This window comes from Lampris incognitus, chromosome 7 (assembly GCF_029633865.1).
Source record: "Lampris incognitus isolate fLamInc1 chromosome 7, fLamInc1.hap2, whole genome shotgun sequence".
Classification (NCBI taxonomy): domain Eukaryota; kingdom Metazoa; phylum Chordata; class Actinopteri; order Lampriformes; family Lampridae; genus Lampris; species Lampris incognitus.
In genome coordinates, this window is record NC_079217.1 from 66,618,869 (window position 1) to 66,631,010 (window position 12,142).

Sequence of the window (12,142 nt, forward strand, 5' to 3'; positions counted from 1 at the left end):
TGCTGTCCTCTGAAGGGAGTAGTACACACCGGTGTAGGAAATCTTCAATTTCTTAGCAATTTCTCGCATGGAATAGCCTTCATTTCTAAGAACAAGAATAGACTGTCGAGTTTCAGATGAAAGTTCTCTTTTTCTGGCCATTTTGAGCGTTTAATTGACCCCACAAATGTGATGCTCCAGAAACTCAATCTGCTCAAAGAAGTGCCCATCCAACCAATCCAACTTGTGGGAGCTGCTTCTGGAAGCGTGGGGTGCAATTTCTCCAGATTACCTCAACAAATTAACAGCTAGAATGCCAAAGGTCTGCAATGCTGTAATTGCTGCAAATGGAGGATTCTTTGACGAAAGCAAAGTTTGATGTAAAAAAAATCTTATTTCAAATACAAATCATTATTTCTAACCTTGTCAATGTCTTGACTCTATTTTCTATTCATTTCACAACATATGGTGGTGAATAAGTGTGACTTTTCATGGAAAACACAAAATTGTTTGGGTGATCCCAAACTTTTGAACGGTAGTGTATATATATATATATATGTGTGTTAGTGTGGATATATATATATATATATATATGTGTGTTAGTGTGCATATATACATGTGTTAGTTTGGATATATATGTGTGTTAGTGTGGAAATATATGTATGTGTTAGTGTGGATATGTGTGTTAGTGTGGATATATACATGTTAGTGTGGATATATATATGTGTTAGTGTGGATATATATATGTGGTAGTTTGGATATATATGTGGGTTAGTTTCGATATATATGTGTGTTAGTATGGATATACTATATTTGTGTTAGTGTGGATATACATGTGTGTTAGTTTGGCTATGTGTGTTCTTGTAGTTCCTGAATGTGTTTTTGTGTGTATATTGCACTGCTGTGGGCTGGGGGAAATGGCATTTTGTTTCACTTCATGTGTGTAAGTACATGAGGTGAATTGATCCCTGAGTACACAGTATAATGGAGAAGTGACAGTACTATGGTAACAGTACTGGCAGGAAATGGTCAGTTTTCTACTATACATGACGTAACGTAGTGCACACAGGTGTCGCCATCGTTGTCCATGAAGCCATGTGTGTTCATGTTGTGTGGCATCATGTCCGCCATGGGGAACCCAGCGTAGCCGACACAACCAGGATGTGTTCTTGAATGGTTTCTTTACAGTAGACTAGAGCGGAGATTAGAAACCCAGGCAAACCTACACTGTAGTTTTTCTGGTCGTCAACTGACGTCATGATTCCTGTTAGCAGACGGTAACAAACCTGTTTTTCTGCCGGCTCAAAGACAACCAGAAACCACTGCAGGTGTTTTCCATGTTATCTCTGTTTAGATGGGGACAATGTTGGCCCAGAGACAACCAGAAACCACAGCAGGTGTTTTCCATGTTATCTCTGTTTAGATGGGGACAATGTTGGCCCAGAGACAACCAGAAACCACTGCAGGTGTTTTCCGTGTTATCTCTGTTTAGATGGGGACAATGTTGGCTCAAAGACAACCAGAAACCACTGCAGGTGTTTTCCATGTTATCTCTGTTTAGATGGGGACAATGTTGGCCCAAAGACAACCAGAAACCACTGCAGGTGTTTTCCATGTTATCTCTGTTTAGATGGGGACAATGTTGGCCCAAAGACAACCAGAAACCACAGCAGGTGTTTTCCATGTTATCTCTGTTTAGATGGGGACAATGTTGGCCCAGAGACAACCAGAAACCACTGCAGGTGTTTTCCATGTTATCTCTGTTTAGATGGGGACAATGTTGGCCCAAAGACAACCAGAAACCACTGCAGGTGTTTTCCATGTTATCTCTGTTTAGATGGGGACAATGTTGGCCCAGAGACAACCAGAAACCACTGCAGGTGTTTTCCGTGTTATCTCTGTTTAGATGGGGACAATGTTGGCCCAGAGACAACCAGAAACCACTGCAGGTGTTTTCCATGTTATCTCTGTTTAGATGGGGACAATGTTGGCCCAAAGACAACCAGAAACCACTGCAGGTGTTTTCCATGTTATCTCTGTTTAGATGGGGACAATGTTGGCACAGAGACAACCAGAAACCACTGCAGGTGTTTTCCGTGTTATCTCTGTTTAGATGGGGACAATGTTGGCCCAGAGACAACCAGAAACCACTGCAGGTGTTTTCCGTGTTATCTCTGTTTAGATGGGGACAATGTTGGCCCAGAGACAACCAGAAACCACTGCAGGTGTTTTCCGTGTTATCTCTGTTTAGATGGGGACAATGTTGGCACAGAGACAACCAGAAACCACAGCAGGTGTTTTCCATGTTATCTCTGTTTAGATGGGGACAATGTTGGCTCAAAGACAACCAGAAACCACTGCAGGTGTTTTCCATGTTATCTCTGTTTAGATGGGGACAATGTTGGCCCAAAGACAACCAGAAACCACTGCAGGTGTTTTCCATGTTATCTCTGTTTAGATGGGGACAATGTTGGCCCAAAGACAACCAGAAACCACTGCAGGTGTTTTCCGTGTTATCTCTGTTTAGATGGGGACAATGTTGGCCCAAAGACAACCAGAAACCACTGCAGGTGTTTTCCGTGTTATCTCTGTTTAGATGGGGACAATGTTGGCCCAGAGACAACCAGAAACCACTGCAGGTGTTTTCCATGTTATCTCTGTTTAGATGGGGACAATGTTGGCCCAAAGACAACCAGAAACCACTGCAGGTGTTTTCCGTGTTATCTCTGTTTAGATGGGGACAATGTTGGCCCAGAGACAACCAGAAACCACTGCAGGTGTTTTCCATGTTATCTCTGTTTAGATGGGGACAATGTTGGCCCAAAGACAACCAGAAACCACTGCAGGTGTTTTCCGTGTTATCTCTGTTTAGATGGGGACAATGTTGGCCCAAAGACAACCAGAAACCACTGCAGGTGTTTTCCATGTTATCTCTGTTTAGATGGGGACAATGTTGGCCCAAAGACAACCAGAAACCACTGCAGGTGTTTTCCGTGTTATCTCTGTTTAGATGGGGACAATGTTGGCCCAAAGACAACCAGAAACCACTGCAGGTGTTTTCCATGTTATCTCTGTTTAGATGGGGACAATGTTGGCCCAGAGACAACCAGAAACCACTGCAGGTGTTTTCCGTGTTATCTCTGTTTAGATGGGGACAATGTTGGCCCAAAGACAACCAGAAACCACAGCAGGTGTTTTCCATGTTATCTCTGTTTAGATGGGGACAATGTTGGCCCAAAGACAACCAGAAACCACAGCAGGTGTTTTCCATGTTATCTCTGTTTAGATGGGGACAATGTTGGCCCAGAGACAACCAGAAACCACTGCAGGTGTTTTCCATGTTATCTCTGTTTAGATGGGGACAATGTTGGCCCAAAGACAACCAGAAACCACTGCAGGTGTTTTCCATGTTATCTCTGTTTAGATGGGGACAATGTTGGCCCAGAGACAACCAGAAACCACTGCAGGTGTTTTCCATGTTATCTCTGTTTAGATGGGGACAATGTTGGCCCAAAGACAACCAGAAACCACTGCAGGTGTTTTCCATGTTATCTCTGTTTAGATGGGGACAATGTTGGCCCAGAGACAACCAGAAACCACAGCAGGTGTTTTCCGTGTTATCTCTGTTTAGATGGGGACAATGTTGGCCCAGAGACAACCAGAAACCACTGCAGGTGTTTTCCGTGTTATCTCTGTTTAGATGGGGACAATGTTGGCCCAGAGACAACCAGAAACCACTGCAGGTGTTTTCCATGTTATCTCTGTTTAGATGGGGACAATGTTGGCTCAAAGACAACCAGAAACCACTGCAGGTGTTTTCCATGTTATCTCTGTTTAGATGGGGACAATGTTGGCCCAAAGACAACCAGAAACCACTGCAGGTGTTTTCCATGTTATCTCTGTTTAGATGGGGACAATGTTGGCTCAAAGACAACCAGAAACCACTGCAGGTGTTTTCCATGTTATCTCTGTTTAGATGGGGACAATGTTGGCCCAAAGACAACCAGAAACCACTGCAGGTGTTTTCCATGTTATCTCTGTTTAGATGGGGACAATGTTGGCCCAAAGACAACCAGAAACCACTGCAGGTGTTTTCCGTGTTATCTCTGTTTAGATGGGGACAATGTTGGCCCAAAGACAACCAGAAACCACTGCAGGTGTTTTCCATGTTATCTCTGTTTAGATGGGGACAATGTTGGCCCAAAGACAACCAGAAACCACTGCAGGTGTTTTCCATGTTATCTCTGTTTAGATGGGGACAATGTTGGCTCAAAGACAACCAGAAACCACTGCAGGTGTTTTCCATGTTATCTCTGTTTAGATGGGGACAATGTTGGCCCAGAGACAACCAGAAACCACTGCAGGTGTTTTCCATGTTATCTCTGTTTAGATGGGGACAATGTTGGCCCAGAGACAACCAGAAACCACTGCAGGTGTTTTCCATGTTATCTCTGTTTAGATGGGGACAATGTTGGCCCAAAGACAACCAGAAACCACTGCAGGTGTTTTCCATGTTATCTCTGTTTAGATGGGGACAATGTTGGCCCAAAGACAACCAGAAACCACTGCAGGTGTTTTCCATGTTATCTCTGTTTAGATGGGGACAATGTTGGCCCAGAGACAACCAGAAACCACTGCAGGTGTTTTCCATATTATCTCTGTTTAGATGGGGACAATGTTGGCCCAAAGACAACCAGAAACCACTGCAGGTGTTTTCCATGTTATCTCTGTTTAGATGGGGACAATGTTGGACATGGTGAAATGTTCCCCCAGACTCCAGAGGGCAGGTTCTGTTTACCAAACTCGGGTACTTACTGATGAGTTTCAGCGCCAGGTCTTTGTTGGATCGGGATTCTTTGGGGTGTTTGTACAGGAACATGACGGCTCGCCCAATCCCGCTGTGTTTCAGTGTCTCCTGACTCACACTGGGGAGCTGGAGGGGCAACAAGGACAGGGCTGAGATCTGAACCCACAACCACCTGGACCACAGACTGGATGGAAGTCATGACAACACCGATAAGGAAGATCTCATGACAGTAGTTTGCTGCCACCAGTGAAACCAGCTGGTGTACCCGTGCTACTCACCTCTTGTAGGATCCTGAGCAGTTCCTCTCGAATCCGCAGGGCGGGGAGGCTCTTGTCTGGCAGGGGGCTAATCCACTCCTTAATAGCCGACATCACCCCACTGTCAATAAATGTCTCCTTCAGGTCCTGTCTGAAGACACAGTCAACGGGTTTGTTAGTTCAACAACACTTGTGTTCCTGCACTAGTAGTAGTTCAGACTGGAAGGTAGCATCATGTAAATATGAGTCTGAGGGGCTTTGGACACAGGGTCGAGAGTACTGCAGATGAGTCACATGACCAAGTGTGCGATGATGGAAGATGACTAATCTTTAAGGTCAGTAAACAGAGAAGGTTTACTTTTTCAGGTGCATTACAACTGTAGGGAGGAGAGTCAGTTTTTTCAGAGCTGGTTTCTTCTGGCTGTTAAGAGTCCGGTCCTCCTGAGAACAAACACACACACACACACACACACACACACACACACACACACACACACACACACACACACACACACACACACACACACACACACACACACACACACACACACACACACACACACACACACACACACTGTTGAAAGCTACATGTATTTGAAGTGAAGTATACTTAATAGCCTGCAGAATTTCACAATAAACAAGAAGGCGCCAACTTTTTTTTAGTCTTCGCACAAAATTGTCTTTGTGCAAGGAACAACAATGGCACGACAGTTTAATCACCGTTTGTCTTTTTTATTTTATTTTTGTAAATATTTTGCACAAAAATGATGCGCATCCAAATGTTTGGGTTTTAAGAGCAAAGGACACCCCAAAATAATTTAACCATGCCCATTTTTTTCCCCTTTTTCTCCCCAATTGTACCCGTCCAATTACCCCATCTTCTGAGCCATCCCGGTCTCTGCTCCACCCCCTCTGCCGATCAGGGGAGGGCTGCAGACTACCACATGTCTCCTCCCGTACATGTGGGGGTCACCAGCCGCTTCTTTTCACCTCACAGTGAGGAGTTTCACCAGGGGGACGTAGTGTGTGGGAGGACCACGCTATTCCCCCCAGTCCCCCCCCCGAACAGGTGTCCCGACCGACCAGAGGAGACGCTAGTTCAGCGACCAGGACACACACCCACATCCGGCTTCCCACCCACAGACACAGCCAATTGTGTCTGTAGAGATGCCCGACCAAGCCGGAGGTAACACGGGGATTTGAACCGGCGAGCCTCGTGTTGGTAGGCAATGGAATAGACCGCTACAACACCCGGACGCCACAACTGTGTCTTTCTAGCTGCAATGGCTGCTGCCAGCCTGACCATATGAATAGATTACACAGCATTTTCCATATTTCTTTACATCAGGAATAGGGCTTTTATTTTGACAGACAGACCTCTGCAGCTTCGTTCATCTTGGTGATCATGGCGCTGACCACATCGTCAGCGTCACTGATAAATGTTCCCCCGTCTCGGTTCCGTCTCCTCCTGCCGCTCTGGGCCTTTTTCCGAGCCAACATTATGTCAAAATCTGACATGAAACTGGTGCTGAGGAGAGAAAGATGGAGACATTCTGATTGGAGAACAATAAATGAGCTCCTACAGCAACCACTCATTTTCATTAGTTTTAGATCAACCACAGTGACAAATACATCATTACATTATACAGCAAGGACCCAGGAAAATGACAGCAACTTCACTACAGCAGCTCCATAACAACCAGCGGAAAGCTAGCGAGCTAGCGAGTTAGTTTACTGGAGAACTAGCGAGCTAGTTTACTGGAGAGAGCGTTGGGAGAAATGGAACAAATGGAAAAAACAAGACAAAAGGACAACAAAAACAAAAGACACACTTGCATTAAATACAGACGATTGGGAAGGTATGATGCATATTAAAACACACACAGCGGGTGGATAAGGGAGCAAGAGCTGACATGTTGACAGGCGGAAAGAGGTATTTGTAATGCAGGCTGGTGGTTCATGGGTGAGTACCACTGTGATAGGGTAACAGGGGTACTGTTAGGGAGTGGGGGGTCATGGGTGAGTACCACTGTGATAGGGTAACAGGGGTACTGTTAGGGAGTGGGGGGTCATGGGTGAGTACCACTGTGATAGGGTAACAGAGGTACTGTTAGGGAGTGGGGGTTCATGGGTGAGTACCACTGTGATAGGGTAACAGGGGTACTGTTAGGGAGTGGAGGTTCATGGGTGAGTACCACTGTGATAGGGTAACAGGGGTACTGTTAGGGAGTGGAGGTTCATGGGTGAGTACCACTGTGATAGGGTAACAGGGGTACTGTTAGGGAGTGGGGGTTCATGGGTGAGTACCACTGTGATAGGGTAACAGGGGTACTGTTAGGGAGTGGGGGTTCATGGGTGAGTACCACTGTGATAGGGTAACAGGGGTACTGTTAGGGAGTGGTGGTTCATGGGTGAGTACCACTGTGATAGGGTAACAGGGGTACTGTTAGGGAGTGGGGGTTCATGGGTGAGTACCACTGTGATAGGGTAACAGGGGTACTGTTAGGGAGTGGGGGTTCATGGGTGAGTACCATTGTGATAGGGTAACAGGGGTACTGTTAGGGAGTGGTGGTTCATGGGTGAGTACCACTGTGATAGGGTAACAGGGGTACTGTTAGGGAGTGGGGGTTCATGGGTGAGTACCACTGTGATAGGGTAACAGGGGTACTGTTAGGGAGTGGGGGTTCATGGGTGAGTACCACTGTGATAGGGTAACAGGGGTACTGTTAGGGAGTGGTGGTTCATGGGTGAGTACCACTGTGATAGGGTAACAGGGGTACTGTTAGGGAGTGGGGGTTCATGGGTGAGTACCACTGTGATAGGGTAACAGGGGTACTGTTAGGGAGTGGGGGTTCATGGGTGAGTACCACTGTGATAGGGTAACAGGGGTACTGTTAGGGAGTGGTGGTTCATGGGTGAGTACCACTGTGATAGGGTAACAGGGGTACTGTTAGGGAGTGGGGGTTCATGGGTGAGTATCACTGTGATAGGGTAACAGGGGTACTGTTAGGGAGTGGGGGTTCATGGGTGAGTACCATTGTGATAGGGTAACAGGGGTACTGTTAGGGAGTGGTGGTTCATGGGTGAGTACCACTGTGATAGGGTAACAGGGGTACTGTTAGGGAGTGGGGGTTCATGGGTGAGTACCACTGTGATAGGGTAACAGGGGTACTGTTAGGGAGTGGGGGTTCATGGGTGAGTACCACTGTGATAGGGTAACAGGGGTACTGTTAGGGAGTGGTGGTTCATGGGTGAGTACCACTGTGATAGGGTAACAGGGGTACTGTTAGGGAGTGGGGGTTCATGGGTGAGTACCACTGTGATAGGGTAACAGGGGTACTGTTAGGGAGTGGGGGTTCATGGGTGAGTACCATTGTGATAGGGTAACAGGGGTACTGTTAGGGAGTGGTGGTTCATGGGTGAGTACCACTGTGATAGGGTAACAGGGGTACTGTTAGGGATTGGGGGTTCATGGGTGAGTACCACTGTGATAGGGTAACAGGGGTACTGTTAGGGAGTGGGGGTTCATGGGTGAGTACCACTGTGATAGGGTAACAGGGGTACTGTTAGGGAGTGGGGGTTCATGGGTGAGTACCACTGTGATAGGGTAACAGGGGTACTGTTAGGGAGTGGGGGTTCATGGGTGAGTACCACTGTGATAGGGTAACAGGGGTACTGTTAGGGATTGGGGGTTCATGGGTGAGTACCACTGTGATAGGGTAACAGGGGTACTGTTAGGGAGTGGGGGGTCATGGGTAAATACCACTGTGATAGGGTAACAGGGGTACTGTTAGGGAGTGGAGGTTCATGGGTGAGTACCACTGTGATAGGGTAACAGGGGTACTGTTAGGGAGTGGAGGTTCATGGGTGAGTACCACTGTGATAGGGTAACAGGGGTACTGTTAGGGATTGGGGGGTCATGGGTGAGTACCATTGTGATAGGGTAACAGGGGTACTGTTAGGGAGTGGTGGTTCATGGGTGAGTACCACTGTGATAGGGTAACAGGGGTACTGTTAGGGATTGGGGGTTCATGGGTGAGTACCACTGTGATAGGGTAACAGGGGTACTGTTAGGGAGTGGGGGTTCATGGGTGAGTACCACTGTGATAGGGTAACAGGGGTACTGTTAGGGAGTGGGGGTTCATGGGTGAGTACCACTGTGATAGGGTAACAGGGGTAATGTTAAGGAGTGGGGGTTCATGGGTGAGTACCATTGTGATAGGGTAACAGGGGTACTGTTAGGGAGTGGGGGTTCATGGGTGAGTACCACTGTGATAGGGTAACAGGGGTAATGTTAAGGAGTGGGGGTTCATGGGTGAGTACCATTGTGATAGGGTAACAGGGGTATTATTAGGGAGTGGTGGTTTTGAGTGGACCCCCGGCCCGGTAACAAAGAAGAGAACTTACTCTTTTCCGCTCCTGTCAATTCCTTCATCAGAGTCAGAGTCTTCCTCTGCCTGCGCCTTCTCCTGCTTGAACTCCATTTTATCTCCTTCCAGCTCCTCTTGGTTAAAGCCCTATGCAGGGAGAACAGAAACTAATGCTACCCTGAACATACCAGACCTTTAAGCAAGGCACCAGCAAACTGGGCAGCCCCGCAGGTGTGACCGTTAAGCACGGTTTAAATTCTCCAAACGTCACAGGGAGCACAGACAGACAACAATGTTAAAAACATGATCAGGTTTGTCCTACTTACTGTGAACTCCTCCTCCTCCTCGTCTCCGGACTCTCCGAAGATGTCAGCGATCATTTTCCTGGGAGAGACGGAGCAATCAGCCTGCTAACCAACATCCATCCCCACTCACAACACACTACTGTCCCCACAGAATTCAGCAAAACACTGTTCACATCGGCACAACTTCTCTTTTCCAGCTCAACTGAGATCAATCCTGCCATGAACTGCAATGAAGACCCCACAGTGCTGCTACTCTACCACAACCATGGTGGGTCCAGCAGAACTACAGCATGACCCATGTTTAACAAGGTACCACTTGTAATACTTCAGCTTTGCTGAACCATCATGACAAGTGAATGTCATCATCCATCCATCATCCAACCTGCTTATCCTGCTCTCAGGGTGGTGGGGATGCTGGAGCCTATCCCAGCAGTCACTAGGCGGCAGGCGGGGAGACACCCTGGACGGGCTGCCAGACCATCACAGGGCCAGGAATGTCATAAGACTAGTAAATATCAGTATGACTAGCAAACATTATGACTAGTAAATATCAGCAGGTTGAATCGATCATCTGGACACAGCATTTACTGACAGACACGTTTCACCACTCAGTACATTTACACCATGGTAGAAAAAGTGGATTTATTGTGTTAGTCCGACTGAAACCGGACTTTTAAAACACATGTACACATGTTAGTCCCACTGAAATCCTACTACATGGACTTCCTGGAAGTGGGACTAACACACTAGATGATGCGGTTGGGGATGGATTTACTCTGGCATGTATACGCTTCAATCTGCCCCGAAGTGGCCTAGGCGTTCTGCGCATGATCCATAGTTACCGCAGCGGTCTTTCACCCGGGAGTCGAACAGCGTCGTATCAACAGTATTAAAAGTAAAGCACAGAGTCCGTATGAAAGGTACAGCGCTGTAAAGTTGTCCATGTTTTCACCGCTCCACATGGAACCTGCTCGCTAACTTGCTTGTGGCTTGTTTAGTATGTGATGCAACAGGTCAATGGGAAGAAGGTCCAATAGCAACCAGCTGAAAGGGGGCATATCACCACCTACCATACCGGGGTGGGACATACCTCCGTCAGTAAATCGATTCTCCCCCAGTTCTTGTATACTGGGACAATGACAGTAGTCCAAGTACATGTCCTGCTCGAGCTGTAACCGTAACGCCACTTACCTGTGCATGTAAACACACTGACTCATCTAAGTGACCTCTTCAGTCTCACCTGACTGCAGGTGTCCCACCCTTACAAACAATAGTGTCCTCACCTGACTGCAGGTGTCCCCACCCTTATAAACAATAGTGTCCTCACCTGACTGGTGTCCCCGCCCTCATAAACAATGGTGTCTCACCTGACTGCAGGTGTCCCCACCCTTATAAACAAAGGTGTCCACAACTGACTGCAGGTGTCTCACCCTTGTAAACAATAGTGTCCTCACCTGACTGCAGGTGTCCCCACCCTTATAAACAATACAGTGGCATAACAACCCAAACCAGCGACCACTTTCATATGCACTATTCACAGAGGATTTAGTACACATGAATAGTACACATGGCCATTGTAACTCTAATTAATGGTCAGGCCCATATTTGCATATGAAACTGGTGGTTGGTTTGGGTCGTTATGCCACTGTATTGTTTATAAGGGTGAGGATACCTGCAGTCAGGTGAGACTGAAGAGGTCACTCAGATGATGATGAAACATATCGGTCAGTAAAGGTTGTGTCCAGCTGACCTGCTTTAACCTTCTGTGATGTTCTTACCTGGATTACTGAGCAGCATCAAGACATCAGCAGGTGTTACTGAGTGGTACTAATTAAAACAAAGTAAATGAGTCAGATTTCTCCATTTAAAAACACAGGAGTCAGACCGGCTGTGTTGTTATATGATGCTCTACTCTCCCAAAAGACTCGGCTCACCCTCACAGCCCTATGCAGCCATCACAGTGAACTGGTTTCTACCAAAGGTGTTTCAAAATGGCATGTCAGAACATGTGCTGTGTATCTGCTGCCTCTCTATTTGAATTAGTTTGTCTTGTCCATTTTAATTTGTTGTTATTCGCATCACTGAACACTAGAGGGCAGGGTTCCAGTAGAAAGCCACACAGTTCCTTTACTCAATGAAAACCATCTGGTACTCACTCTTCCTCATCATCCCCGGAGTCACTGTCACTGCCGAATAGCGTCTTCTCATCTCTCTTCCCAGATGTATCCTTCATCCTGTCCTCCTCCTCTTCGCTGTCAGAGCCCAACTCTCTTAGTTTGGCAGCCATCTTTTTGTCAGGCCCAAAAGAGTCGCCGTCACTGTCTGAGTTCTCGTCGTCTGACACCGCCCGGCTCCTCTTCACCACTGCAGGGGGACAGAAAGGAGGACAGGGGTAACCTGCTTTATTCTGAATGGCTCCTACAA

At 47.1% G+C, this 12,142-nt stretch overlaps 1 protein-coding gene across 1 annotated transcript in view; it reads right to left on the minus strand.

The window, feature by feature from the left end:
- Nucleotides 1–12,142, minus strand: part of LOC130115698 (protein IWS1 homolog) — a 44,134-nt gene that overhangs the window by 21,502 nt on the left and 10,490 nt on the right. The window contains exons 5-11 of the mRNA XM_056283480.1: nt 11,875–12,082; nt 9,740–9,797; nt 9,451–9,560; nt 6,421–6,571; nt 5,402–5,484; nt 5,065–5,194; nt 4,795–4,912 (exon numbers count right to left, since the gene is read on the minus strand). Of these exons, the coding sequence (XP_056139455.1) occupies nt 4,795–4,912; nt 5,065–5,194; nt 5,402–5,484; nt 6,421–6,571; nt 9,451–9,560; nt 9,740–9,797; nt 11,875–12,082 (858 nt within the window). The remainder of the gene's footprint in view (nt 1–4,794; nt 4,913–5,064; nt 5,195–5,401; nt 5,485–6,420; nt 6,572–9,450; nt 9,561–9,739; nt 9,798–11,874; nt 12,083–12,142) is intronic.